Raw genomic sequence first — 14,961 nt, forward strand, 5'->3', positions numbered from 1 at the left:
GTGACAAAATTATTGGTAGAGTTGAAAGTGCGAGTTGAAAACACATTGAACTTTCGATTTTATTCGGTTCATGACAATTTACGCGAAAAAGTACATTTTTATGTGCACTATGTCATCACGCACTGCTTTTCATCCGCAACCGGTCCATTTGTTGGAAACACCACTTGTGGAAAAATGCGCATATTTTGTTTATGCAGATTTTGGAATATTCGCATGAAAATCGGTGGCCAATTGGATGGAAACCTAGCTACTGTAACAGAAACAACAGGCAGATATATTTACCACATACTTTAATGTGAGAGTTCAGGTTAAAATAAAATACTTTAATGGAAAAGCTTACATAGTCACAATCTGCTACATAATTATAGATATATTCATCCTTTTTGATATTACACATTGCTCTCTTATATTATCAAATAAATGCTTATGTACATGCTGCTCAATGTTAAGCTGTATTTACAAGATTGATCTCAAAAGGAAATAACGTAAAAATGGATATCCAATCACACATCAGAAACAATAGATTTTACCCCCAAACTAAAGCATTTGCTAACTGTCTAGCAAGTACTGTATCAGATCATACAATCTTACACTGTACACTCCCACTGCATACACACTCACACACAAACCATAAAATGCATAACCACAGGCAGAATACAGAGAAAATACCCATACGCCAAACATTTACACACACAGTATTCAAACTCACACGGGCCAATCGCACAGAAACACTTACAAACTGTGTAATGCTGCAGCCTTTAACATCATTAACAACTGAATACATCGATTGTCATTTAAAGGATAAAAAAACATGACCAATGTTATATTGCTGACACTTTAACCACGCGCACTCTCACACCCTACTGTATTGCACTTGATACTCCATTTGAGATAAAACAGTAACATGACACGGCACCAAACGTAATTACTTTTTTTCAACTCTGCTTGTACCATCAAACATTAAGTATGAAGTCTTAAAACACACACAAAGCAAGGTAACTTGCTTTTTGCACACATTCACCTAAAAACAACAAAAAAAAGGGAACAGCCTTGAGGGCGCTAGGTTTTTGCATAACGGTCTAATTGTCTCAACCCTGTGAATTGCACTTAATGAGAGAGAATTTAGTTTTTTGTTGACTACGATCCCACACCGATGCACGGACTACATGAGAAGGATTTAGTGAGGTTGCTAAGGAGGTGGTCACACTGCAACACACACACTCGTAAACACACAACTCACAGATGCCCGAGTGTATACAAACTCTTGCTCGCGCTCACACACTCACTGGCACTCACACAGCCTGTACTCGCTCATTCTCTACCACGATAGAACTAAACATTGGGATATAGCGATATTGACAAAGGTGCTCCTGTAATAGTGGGGTAGATTTGATATAAAACTCGTAAAACCTACAAGTGTGTGTATAGTTATATATACATGTATCACACACAGAGTATACAAAAACATTAAGAACACCTGCTCTTTCCATGACATAGACTGACCAGGTGAGTTTATGGTCCCTTATTGATGTCACTTGTTCAATCAGTGTAGATGAAGGCGAGGAGACAGGTTGAAGAAGGATTTGATATAATTGAGCCATGGATTGTGTATGCGTGCCATTCAAAGGGGAAATGGGCAAGACAAAATATTTAAGTGCCTTTGAATGGGGTATGGTCGTAAATGCCAGGCGCACCGGTTTGTGTCAAGAACTGCAACGCTGCTGGATTTTTCACGCCCAACAGTTTCCTGTGTGTATCAAGAATGGTCGACCACCCAAAGGACATCTAGCCAACTTGACAACTGTGGGAAGCATTGGAGTCAATATGGGCCAGCATCCCTGTGAAATGCTTTAAACACCTTGTAGAGTCCATGCCCCAATGAATTGAGGCTGTTCTGAGGGCAAAAAGGAGGGGTGCAACTCAATATTAAGAAGGTGTTCCTAATGTTTGGAATACTCCGTGTGTATATAGATATATGTATAAAAACAAACATCACATGCTATTCTTGGCAAAGCTGTATGAAGTGACGGAGTGACAGAGCCGATGGCCCTTACGCAGGGTGAGGGGACACACATTCAGGCCAGGAAGAACAACGGACGAGGGACGAAACATCAATGAAAACATCGCCCTTCACCTCTCAGTCCCAGCCATTGTCCTTTATCATGTGGGACAGCTCAATGATGAACTTCCCCTCCTTGTACTTCTGACTCAACTCAAAGGCCTGCTCCTGTAGGAAGAGGGATAGAGGGGGGGGGGGGGGGGGTGAATAAGAGGCGGGAGTGCATGGTAGACAAGCTTAAAAGACATCCACATTTTCTGAGGATGGGGATTGCGGATATTATTTGAGTTCTTCCTTCTTTACAGTGTGTAGACATAGAGCAGTAGTAGCATAGTATGTGTGTGTGCTGGTCCTTACGTATTTCCAGCCCAGTGTGGTGTGGCAGTTCTCACAGTAGATGTCTGCCACAGCGTGGAGCCCGGTGAGTAGCAGCCTCTCCTCGGCAGGACCACAGCCGACATTCACCCTGAAAACACCAGGAACAAGAACCGCAAAAACCGGTCAATTACCGCCACGGTTCCCCGCCACAAATGTCCGTTTTGTGACCTGACCTAAGCTTATCAGATTTTCTGGTGACCCACCAGGTATGCTTTTATATTTATTTTTAACAAGAAAAGTGATAATTCTATCCAGAACCTAATATTTAGCCCCACATCAGGGGGAGTTTGCTATGCACCAGCTGAGAAATGACATGCTAACTACTAAATGCAAACTACAGCAAAAACAGAACGTGACCTCCACTGTTAGGATAGTGAACTGGCTTCAGGGTGCATTGTATGGCTTACAGGACTTAGCGTAAACACACTGAAGTGGCATAAGGAGAACCTGACAGTGTACTGAGGCTTGAGCGGTAACTAAGTTAGGACTGTGTTTTAGGGACCTAAAAGGGATACTATTTTGTTCATTAATTATGGGTACACTGTGTAGGCTATATGGTCATACACTGGATGACAAGTAAAGATACTCACACAGAGTTGAAGAGGTAGGCACGACCCTGGCTACCCTGAAAAGACTGGATGACAGAAAAAGAGAATGAACTCAAATGTGCCAAAAAGACAGAGAGAGAGAGCGAGAGAGACAATGCAAAATCAGTGGTTTTAAGGAAAGAGAGGGTTGAGGAGCAGACTTGAAGCACAAGGCATCTTGTTATGACATGCATTATCTGAATTAGGTCCACATAATTAATTATACCTAGGAGGAGCAGTTTATATGAAGGAACTTTGAATGCCCATTGAGCTAGCAAGCTAACGCGCTTGAGCTAGCAAGCTAACGCTTGTGTGTGTGCAGGGCGGCACCAGAATAAAATTACATCCAAAGTGAAATGTTATAACTAGGCATATAGTATCCTTAACTGACATTGAAAAAGTAAATCCATCCTTTCCTGGGGGAGGGGCAAAGATTCTCAGCTTGCAGCCAGACGCTGGAATAAGTTTGAGTGACCCTCTTTTGCTTTGTTGCGTTTTTTTGTGGGACTAGAAAAAAAATGTAAAATAATGTTAACCGGTTTCCATGCTTTTAAAATAACGGTTCTGTTCTGGAACTGTATGGATCACTTTCGCTCCCGGTTCAGTTTCTGTTCCTTGAAAAATACCATTATTTTCCAGTTTTCGGGTTCTGTTCCTTGAACCGGTTCCAACCCCTGCAACCAACTATATTCAACTATATGGAATTTAACCCACTAGCCATAAATGGTCCCTGTAGTCTCACCTTGGAGATGAGGTCATCATGGTTGGCCAGGTGTGCTCGGCAGTGAACACAGCTGTACCTGCGGTGGCACGAGTCTAGGTATGCTTGGAACGTCTTCGCCTTTGTCAGCTTCACCATGTCTGAGGAGATAGAGAGGGAAACAGAGTGACTTAGCGCTTAACAGGAAAACAGGAGAGGAGACAGAGGGGATATTGGGCATTACAAGGGCTCATAATGCTAGTCTATCCCTAAATGTGATTGTAGTAAACCCTAAACTTCACTATTTGTGTCGTAAAGTAACCATGAGAAAATTCATTTTTTGTAAGCGTATTTGCCAAATAGGGTTAGCAAAAGTTGGGTAAACAACATATGATTCCCATGGCTTTCAAATGAAAACTGGAAAAAGAAAATGAAAGTGTAAGAAACAAGTTCAATAACTTTTGGCTGTCTGTCCTGTCCAACATTGCAAAAAAAGTAATGCCAGCATTGCAGAAACGTATGCACTCAAATGTTAATTTCCTCTCCATTTACACATGACAGGTCACACCTTGTGATGGTACAAGAGTGTCACAAAAAATGTCAAAAGGAATATGAATCACACAATAATAAACTTATTAGTCTTATTAGGAGTGGGAAACAGGACTGGGCACATATTGCATTTAAAGATTAAGAAATCTATAACTAATTCAGTGATTGTTGCAGAAAAAAGTGAAAATGTGCATTTATTTGCAATAACGTTAAAGAAATGTTCATGTCAAGCGCAATTTGTTCTATGTGAAATTAGACAATGTCACCATAAAGTTGTACAATCTTAAATTGTATGCCAAATCAATGTTTTCATTTTAGTGCAACAGATCCACATGTTAAAGTAGTTAAAAGGCACAACATTCCTTTTTTTTTATACTTCTCTAATTTAACAGCAACAGGAACATTAAAAAAATTAATTTGATTTTTGTTCAATTGCTAAAATGACATGCATTTGACCACAAACTGACAGAAGCACACATAACTGAGGTGTTAATCATTGTTGAGTATTCAGGCAATATACAATTGAAGTCGGAAGTTTACATACACCTTAGCCAAATACATTTAAACTCAGTTTTTCACAATTCCTGACATTTAATCATAGTAAAAATTCCCTGTCTTGGGTCAGTTAGGATCACCACTTTATTAAGAATGTGAAATGTCAGAAAAATAGTAGAGAATGATTTATTTCAGCTTTTATTTCTTTCATCACATTCCCAGTGGGTGAGAAGTTTACATACACTCAATTAGTATTTGGTATCATTGCCTTTAAATGGTTTAACTTGCGTCAAATGTTTTGGGTAGCCTTCCACAAGCTTCCCACAATAAATTGGGTGAATTTTGGCCCATTCCTCCTGACAGAGCTGGTGTAACTGAGTCAGGTTTGTAGGCCTCCTTGCTCGCACACGCTTTTTCACTTCTGCCCATTAATTTCCTATGGGATTGAGGTCAGGGCTTTGTGATGGCCACTCCAATACCTTGACTTTGTTGTTCTTAAGCCATTTTGCCACAACTTTGGAAGTATGCTTGGGGTCATTGTCCAATTGGAAGACCCATTTGCGACCAAGCCTTAACTTCCTGACTGATGTCTGGAGATGTTGCTTCAATATAGCCACATCATTTTCTACCTCATGATGCCATCTATTTTGTGAAATGCACCAGTCCCTCCTGCAGCAAAGCATCCCCACAACATGATGCAGCCATCCCCGTGCTTCACGGTTGGGATGGTGTTATCCGGCTTGCAAGCCTCTCCCTTTTTCCTCCAAACATAACAATGGTCATTATTGCCAAACAGTTCTATTTTGGTTTCATCAGACCAGAGGACATTTCTCCAAAAAGTACAATCTTTGTCCCCATGTGCAGTTGCAAACTGTAGTCTGGCATTTGTATGGTTGTTTTGGAGCAGTGGCTTGTTCCTTTCTGAGCAGCCTTTCAGGTTATGTCGAAATAGGACTTGTTTTACTGTGGATATAGATACTTTGTACCTGTTTCCTCCAGCATCTTCACAAGGTCCTTTGCTGTTGTTCTGGGATTGATTTGCACTTTTCGGCTCCAAAGTACGTTCATCTCTAGGAGACAGAAAGCATCTCCTTCCTGAGCGGTATGACGGCTGCGTGGTCCCATGGTGTTCATACTTGTGCACTATTGTTTGTACAGTTTTATGTGGTACCTTCAGGTGTTTGGAAATTGCTCCCAATGAATTTTTTTTCTGAGGTCTTGGCTGATTTCTTTTGATTTTCACATGATGTCAAGCAAAGAGGCACTGAGTTTGAAGGTAGGCCTTGAAATACATCCACAGGTAGACCTCTAATTGACTCAAATGATGTCAATTAGCCTATCAGAAGCTTCTAAAGCCATGGCATAATTTTCTGGAATTTTCCAAGCTGTTTAAAAGGCACAGGCAACTTAGTGTATGTAAAGTTCTGACCCACTGGAATTGTGATACAGTGAATTATAAGTCAAATGATCTGTCTGCAAACAATTGTTGGAAAAATTACTGTCATGCACAAAGTAGATGTGAATACCAACTTACCAAATCTATAGTTTGTTGACAAGAAATTTGTGGAGTGGTTAAAAACACGTTTTAATGACTCAAACCTAACTGTTTGTAAACTTCCGACTTCAACTGTAAATCATATAGTAATAAAGGCATATATTTGAAAAAAAAGTATGTGTTGATAAAAAAAGGTATAACACATCAATGTTATAATATCAAACATTACAATAAATGCAATATTTGAAATCAGTTTAATCGTCACTTGTGCCAGATACAACGTGTGTACCTATTACAGTGAATTGCTATCATAGTATGTATCTAGTATCTCTCATAGTAGAATAATAACATAAGAGTCATGATAATAGAACATTAGACAAATAATACAAGGATAACCCCGATAAAAAAGTTTCAAGACAAAGTTTCATACTTCTAAATGTCTTGAAAGATGAAACTACATGAGTTTTCATAGCCTACTGTTGTATTACACCAAGACAAATCCAGTTGGTCAGATCATCATTTTTCTCTGGATGATGCAAAGCACACATTAAACAGTCTTGCTTCGCATTGAAGACTGGAAAATAATACTGCAGAGGGGTTCATTTACAGTTCAGTGGCAAATCATAATGTATACATGTAGCCCCAAAACCAAACATGTACCAAATTTCACATTGGGTGTGAGACCTGGAGAGGCCTACAAGCCAGTGTCTCGCACCCACTGTGAAATTTGGTGGAGGATCAGTGAAAATCTGGGGAGTGGCACAAAGTCACCCAAAATCATTGTGAAAGACCAGTGGAGAGCATGCCAAGACGCATGAAAGCTGTGATTGAAAGTCAGGGTTATTCCACCAAATATTGATTTCTGTTAAAAAGATTTTTTATAATTACATTGTGTTGTTCAAAAATTAATATTAAGTTATTTCCTTAGTATTATTTGAGGTCTGACAACACTGCATGTTTTTTGTTATTTTGACCATTTTCTGCAAATAAACACTCTAAATTACAATATTTATATTTGGAATATGGGAGAAATGTTGTCAGTAGTTTATAGAATAAAACAAAAATGTAAATTTTACCCAAACACATACCTATAAATAATAAAATCAGAGAAACTGATCATTTTGCAGCGGTCTCTTCATTTTTTCCAAAGCTGTATATATACACAATGTGTATCATTCAAAAGTTTGGGGTCACTTGTTTTCCATGAAAACGTACATCATTAGTTGCAAAATGAATAGGAAATATAGTCAAGACGTTGTAACGGTTATAAATAATTATTTTTAAATGAAATAATTATTGTGTCCTTCAAACTTTGCTTTTGTCAAAGAATCCTCCATTTGCAGCCTGGCAGACCTATGGCATTCTAGTTGCCAATATGTTGAGGTAATCTGAAGAGATTTCACCCCAAGCTTCCTGAAGCACCTCCCACAAGTTGGATTGGCTTGATGGGCACTTCTTACGTACCATACGGTCAAGCTGCTCCCACAACAGCTCAATAGGGTTGAGATCCGGTGACTGTGCTGTCCACTCAATTTTAGACAGAATACCAGCTGACTGCTTCTTCCCTAAATAGTTCTTACATAGTTTGGAGTTGTGCTTTGGGTCGTTGTCCTGTTGTCGGAGGAAATTGGCTCCAATTAAGTGCCGTCCACAGGGTATGGCATGGCGTTGCAAATTGGAGTGATAGCCTTCCTTCTTGAAAATCCCATTTACCCTGTACAAATCTACAACTTTACTACCACCAAAGCACCCCCAGACCATCACATTGCCTCCACCATGCTTGACAGACAGCATCAAGCACTCCTCCATTCATTTTTTTCTGCGTCTCACAAATGTTCTTCTTTGTGATCAGAACACCCCAAACTTCAATTTGTCTGTCAATAATACTTTTTCCTCCAATCTTCCTCTGTCCAGTGTCTGTGTTCTTTTGCCCATCTTAATCTTGTATTTTTATTGGCCAGTCTGAGATATGGCTTTTTCTTTGCAACTCTGCCTTGAAGGCCAGCATCCCGGAGTCGCCTTTTCACTGTTGACATTGAGACTGGTGTTTTGTGGGTACTATTTAACGAAGCTGCCAGTTGAAGACTTGTGAGGCATCTGTTTCTCAAACTAGACACTCTAATGTACTTGTCCTCTTGCTCAGTTGTGCACCAGGGCCTCCCACTCCTCTTTCTATTCTGGTTAGACCAGTTTGCACTGTTTTGTGAAGGGAGTAGTACACAGCGTTGTACGAGATCTTCAGTTTCTTGGCAATTTCTCACATGGAATAGCCTTCCTTTCTCAGAACAAGAATAGACTGACGAGTTTCAGAAGAAAGGTCTATTTCTGGCCATTTTGAGCCTGTAATCGAACCCACAAATGCTGATGCACCAACTACTCTAAAGGCCAGTTGTATTGCTTCTTTAATCAGAATAACAGGTGTCAGCTGTGCAAACATAATTGCAAAATGGTTTTCTAATGATCAATTAGTATTTTAAAATGATAAACCTGGATTAGCTAAAACAACGTGCCATTGGAACACAGGAGTGATGGTTGCTGATAATTGGCCTATGTAAGCCTATGTAGATATTCCATTAAAATCAGCAATTCCAGCTACAATAGTCATAACATTAACAATGTCTACACTGTATTTCTGATAAATGTGATGTTATTTTATAGGACAGAAAATGTGCAAGGACATTTCTATGTGACCCCAAACTTTTGAACGGGAGTGTATGTTATGGTTCACTCTCCACTGTGGAATGTCCATGTTGATCCTCTTGGTTGTCTTGGTCCTCTTGAGCCATCCACTGGTCATCTTTGTTAGTCAGGCCTGACACCTTCATCCAGTAGTTCTTTCCTGTAATCTAATTTAATATGACTGAAGATGCAGAATTTTCTGCCAAGCCCCTTCTAATAGGGTAAAACAGACTCTTTAGAACTTTGAACACATGCCCTCCTAGATGGACTACATGCCCTCTATCAAATAAAAACTGGAATTTTTCCTCAAAAACAAAGATTCTAAAAGTATGCTCGACATTTATAGAATAAGTCATACCAAGTTTGATGTTGTTGTGACAAACAGTGAATTAGTTATTGATTCATACAGTTTTAAATGGCTTTAGGCTAATGTCAGAACGTGTGAATTTAAACCAACTTTACCTCGGTTGTCTAATTCGCAGCTCACTTCTTGGTACAATTACAGCAGGGTCCGCGCTATCAAGCGATCCTCCGTGCTATCCACGATCCTTGGAACGTCCCTACACCATTGAAGTTCACATAAAAAAAAAAAATTAAGTAAGGGTTAGGGGTTAAGTTTTGGGTAAGGATAACGCTGACCATTGCACCAGCCAGAATACAACATGCATTGACCTACTTTACTGTACCAGCTAAAACCGACTATGTATGGCCAGAGTCAGTAGCGCTCTATAGATGGATGGGGAAAATGTAACTTTTTTTTTAAAACTCAAAAGTCTTGGGTCATTTAAAACGGTTAAATGTCCATGTGAAAATTCATCATTGTAGCTAGAGCAATTTCAAAATAACGGGCAGTAATGAATGTCACGGCATACACAACAACAAGCAAAATATCACTATGATCCTTGCTGGCCTGCTAACGTTAACCTAGCTGACTCGCTCCACATTCTGACAAAGCAACCAGCTAGCCAAGAATTCCCCAAAACGACAGTCTTCCTCTCTACCAAGCTATCAATTTTAGCCAGCTATCGTGAGAGATTAGCTAACATGCTGACATTAGTTTAGTAGCTATCAACTGAACCATATTCTGGGTTTTACAGGAGGCATTTAATATGTTTACTGTAAACCCGCCATGATAGCAACATGGCAGGAAATACAAGCGCAATAGAAAATAGCTCACTCACCTAACGTAGTTATCGGATGTTCAATGGAAGACCTAATTTTAACGAATATCTGACCAGAAAACTACCGTTGGATAGGTCAACTGAGATGCATCGGTAAATTGCTCAATCGTCTAGGGGATAGCTTGTTTTGTCACTTCTTCAGCAAGAAACCATCGGACGGATCCAAACCAAACAAACAAAAATCGTCTTGCAGCTGTTCTCTCGGTCTCTTACACTTGACAACAGGAACAAGTTTTTCTCTGAGATGAAACCGTTTCGTGTATTTTGTAGTTAAAATTTTAAAATAACTGTAGCTACTCCGAGTATTTTTTTTAAGGATAGGATATTTTCGTGGTGCGAGGTTAAACTTCCAATATTATCCAGGGTTTGTTTACAACGCTGGTTAAGGAGGCAGTACCAACACGTCACCAGCTACAAAACAAATCCCCGACGACCAATGAGAATCGTCAGATTGACTGGGGGAATGTAGGTCAGCCAATTAGGTTGAATTGTAAATTATTTTAACCTTTATTAAACAAAACAAGTCAGTTATGAACAAATTCTGATTTACAATGACGGCCTCTACCGGCCAACCCCTCCATCTAACGCGGGGTCAATTGTACTGGACACCCGATCATGGTAGCCCGGGATTGAACCAGGGTCTGTAGTGACGCCTCGAGCGTCTGAGATGCAGTGCCTTAGACCGCTGAGCCACTCGGGAGTCCAAATAGATTCGTATCTACGAGGAGATTCGACTAATATCCCCCTTGCGCCAATGTAGTGTGTTCTGCACTGGCTGAACGTTTACTGCATTCGATTCCCGGGCATGTTTCTGAAGCCTGGATAATGTTGCCTTGTTGACAAAATAACCAAGCGGCGCAGATTTGTTTGATTTGAACAAGGCGCTCCTCCCTCACCGACTTCACCTAGTCACGTGACGAGCCACAGAACTCTGCCACAGTTATGGTTCTTTCAAGACAACTGGCGTCGTGACGTCAGTGATCTGAATGTCGGGGCTCTAGAAAGATGCCCGAATTTTCGAATTGGAATTCTGAGTTGGATGACCTTTCAAAATATTTTTTTTGAAACCTGGAGAAAAGCCCCCTAAGCAAGCTGGTCCTGGGGCTCTGTTTACAAACACAAACAGACCCCACAGAGCCTCAGGATAGCAACGTAATTAAACCCAACCAAATAATGAGAACATAAAAAGTACATTTCTGACACATGGGAAAGAATTTACCAAAAATCGGCACAAACTAGAATGCTATTTGGCCCTAATGAGAGTGAACACAGTGGCAGAATAACTGACCACTGTGACTGACCCAAAATTAGGTCTTCCATTGAACATCCGATAACTACGTTAGGTGAGTGAGCTAGTTTCTATTGCGCTTGTATTTCCATCCATGTTGCTAGCTGAGCCTAACATGGCGGGTTTACTGTAAACATATTAAACGCCTCCTGTAAACCCAGAAACGCCTCCTGTAAACCCAGAATAAGAAAACCTTTAACTATGTACAGACTCAGAGAGCATAGCCTTGCTATTGAGAAAGGCCGTCGAAGGCAGACCTGACTCTCAAGAGAAGACAGGCTATGTGCCATGTATTGATAAAAAAATATCTTGTCCTAGAGAGATTGACACGGTTATCAAAACGTCACGGCAGGGTAAGCCTACACGATACACAGCCCTTATTTGAGTATTTTTTAAATTCCCTATGTGAAAAATGTATGGTGGAAAACGATTGGAACCATTCCCTTGTTTCACTGCAAGGTTTTATGGGTATTATACCTCATATGGTGGTACTGTATATGCTGCGTTCATAAGCTATTTGGAACTAGGAAACTCTGAAATGTTCCATTTGCTGAATCGTTGAATGTGGCACGTGTATAATTACAACAAGCAGTTGTAGTTGTCCGAGTTTCTTAGGTCCAACTAGCACATGAACGTGGCGTCATACCCTTTTTTTTTTTATAAGGGATTGCGTGACGATTAGTTTAGCAACCGCATGACAATGTGAATGTGATTGGTCAACAGTCTGCAAGTGGGGCATTAGACGTTTCACCATTCAAAGGCCACCGGGATTCCTGTCTCCTACTTTCTAAGTGTCTCTGCCGTATGTTCCGATTTTCAGTGGAAATGGAAAGAAAAAGTGTTAAATAAATCCAAATATATTTTAAATTTGAGATTCTTCAAATAGCCACCATTTGCCTTGACAGCTTTGCACATTCTTGGCTTCACCTGGAATGCTTTTCCAACAGTCTTGAAGAAGTTCACACATATGCTGAGCACTTGTAGGCTGCTTTTCCTTCCGACTCATCACAAACCATCTCAATTGGGTTGAGGTCAGGAGATTGTGGAGGCCAGGTCTTCTGATGCAGCACTCCATCACTCTCCTTCTTGGTAAAATAGCCCTTACACAGCCTGGAGGTGTGTTGGGTCATTGTCCTGTTGAAAAGCAAACGATAGTCCCACTAAGACCAAACCAGATGGGATGGTGTATAGCTGCAGAATGCTGTGGTAGCCATGCTGGTTAAGTATGCCTTGAATTCTAAATAAATCACAGACAGTGTCACCAGCAAAGCACCCCCACACCATAACACCTCCTCCTCCATGCTTTACAGTGGGAAATACACATGCGGAGATCATCCGTTCACCTACTCTGCGTCTCACAAAGACACGGCTGTTGGAACCAAAAATCTCCAATTTGGACTCCAGACCAAAGGACAAATTTCCAATCTAATGTCCATTGCTTGTGTTTCTTGGCCCAAGCAAGTCTCTTCTTATTATTGGTGTCCTTCAGTAGTGGTTTCTTTGCAGCAATTCGAACACGAAGGCCTGATTCGCACAGTCTCCTCTGAACAGTTGATGTTGAAATGTGTCTGTTACCTATCCTCAAAAGATAATTCTGGGTCTTCCTTTCCTATGGCGGACTTCATGAGAGCCAGTTTCATCATAGCGCTTGATGGTTTTTGTGATTGCACTTGAAGAAACTTTCAGAGCAAATGGTGGCTACTTTGAAGAATCACAAATACAAAATCATTTTTGATTTGTTTAACACTTTTTTGGTTACTACACAATGTGTTATTTTATAGTTTTGATGTCTTCACTATTATTCTACAATGGAGATGTGAATCCAACATATAATTTGTTAACTTGTCAATAAATGCACTTTAAATAAAGTTTTATTTGATTTAGTCCTTTTCTTTAACTTTATTTTTTGTTGAAAGGGAGACGTGAATCCAACATATCAATTACTAATTTGTAGACAAACTGGAATTTAAGCCAGACTAAATCAGTGGCACAGATGGAATTATCCCAAACAGAATATAAATCTCCCTCAAATGTTTATACTTGAAACACTATTCAATATCACAAAGTATTAGGGGGGGGGGGGGGGGGTAACGGTACATGAATGGTACGGCGACCTCGGTTTGGTCCACACTGTGAACCTGAATGAATACATAACAAAAATGTTTTTAAATATAAAATCACTAGGCCTATAGGCTATGCCTACGATGCATATACCATTGCCTCTTGAGTAAATCTGAGGTGAAAAAACATTGTAGGCTATTCCGTTAAAACAACTATAGCGTATGCACACGTTGTAATCGAAATTCTAATCTTAACTGGCGCATTTCAAACTATCATTTTGTGAGGCACAATCTGGAACTAGTTCTGTATGATGGCGAGTGGTGGAGTCGATAAACAAGAATTGGAGGATCCTCCATCATCATTTAAATCTCCAGTTTGGGAGCATTTTGGCTTCACTGGAGATTACAATGGTGATGGACAGAGCTGTGGATAAAACGTTAACAATATGTCGCCACTGCTCAATGAGAGTCTGTGGTAGAAAAAGTACCCAATAGTCATACTTGAGTAAAAGTAAAGATACCTTAAAATAATAAAATTAAAATAATAAAATAAGATACCTTAAAGTAAAATACTACTTGAGTAAGAGTCTAAAAGTATTTGGTTTGAAATATATTCAAGTATCAAGTCGACCGTGAATGCCTGATTCACTCAGTCTCCTCTGAACAGTTGATGTTGAGATGTGTCTGTTACTTGAACTCTGTGAGGCATTTATTTGAGCTGCAATGTCTGAGGCTGGTAACTCTAATGAACTTATCCTCTGCAGCAGAGGTAACTCTGGGTCTTCCATTCCTGTGGCGGTTCTCATGAGAGCCAGTTCCATAATAGTGCTTGATGGTTTTTGAGACTGCATTTGAAGAAACATTCAAAGTTCTTGAAATGTTCCATATTTACTGACCTTCAAAAATTCAAACTTCAAATATATGAGAGGTTAAGGGTAGAGGAATGACGAGTTAAAAACAAACAAAATACAACTATTGTTAAATAGTGTCCTTAAAATGTATATAGTATGTATAAGCAGGAAATACAGGCCGTTGTTGTTCACTTGTTTGCTCCAATTGGGGAAGGGGTGGAGGGGAATAAACAAAATATATATATATTTTTAAAGATGTGTGTGTGTATATATATATATATATATATATATATATATATATATATATATATATATATATGTGTGTATTTATATGTATATATTTATTTGCAAAAACAATATGTGGGGGATTGGAAGTGATGCAGACAATTACATTGATGGAAGCTACAATCTATCTGCAATATTAAAGCTGATCTACCCCCTAAAAAGAAAAAAAAAATATTATGGATTGTCATTTCTCTTTGCTTATTTGAGCTGTTTTTGCCATAATATGGACTTAGTATTTTACTAAATAGGACTATCTTTTGTATACCCCCTTACCTTATCACAACACAACTGATTGGCTCAAACGCATAAGGAAGGAAAGAAATTCCACAAATTAACTTTTAAGAAGGCACACCT

The 14,961-nt window shown here is 39.6% G+C and overlaps 1 protein-coding gene across 1 annotated transcript; it reads right to left on the reverse strand.

The window, feature by feature from the left end:
* Positions 1 to 273: 273 nt before the first annotated feature.
* On the reverse strand, positions 274 to 10,533 carry ypel3 (yippee-like 3). Its single transcript, XM_020486184.2, has 6 exons — positions 10,124 to 10,533; positions 9,405 to 9,502; positions 3,767 to 3,885; positions 3,028 to 3,071; positions 2,417 to 2,525; positions 274 to 2,227 (listed from the first exon to the last, which is right to left on the reverse strand). The coding sequence occupies exons 3-6, from the start codon at positions 3,881 to 3,883 to the stop codon at positions 2,138 to 2,140; spliced, it is 360 nt and encodes a 119-aa protein (XP_020341773.1). The 5' UTR covers positions 3,884 to 3,885; positions 9,405 to 9,502; positions 10,124 to 10,533; the 3' UTR covers positions 274 to 2,137.
* Between the last annotated feature and the right edge of the window lie 4,428 nt (positions 10,534 to 14,961).

Source organism: Oncorhynchus kisutch, linkage group LG6 (assembly GCF_002021735.2).
Source record: "Oncorhynchus kisutch isolate 150728-3 linkage group LG6, Okis_V2, whole genome shotgun sequence".
NCBI classification, from domain to species: domain Eukaryota; kingdom Metazoa; phylum Chordata; class Actinopteri; order Salmoniformes; family Salmonidae; genus Oncorhynchus; species Oncorhynchus kisutch.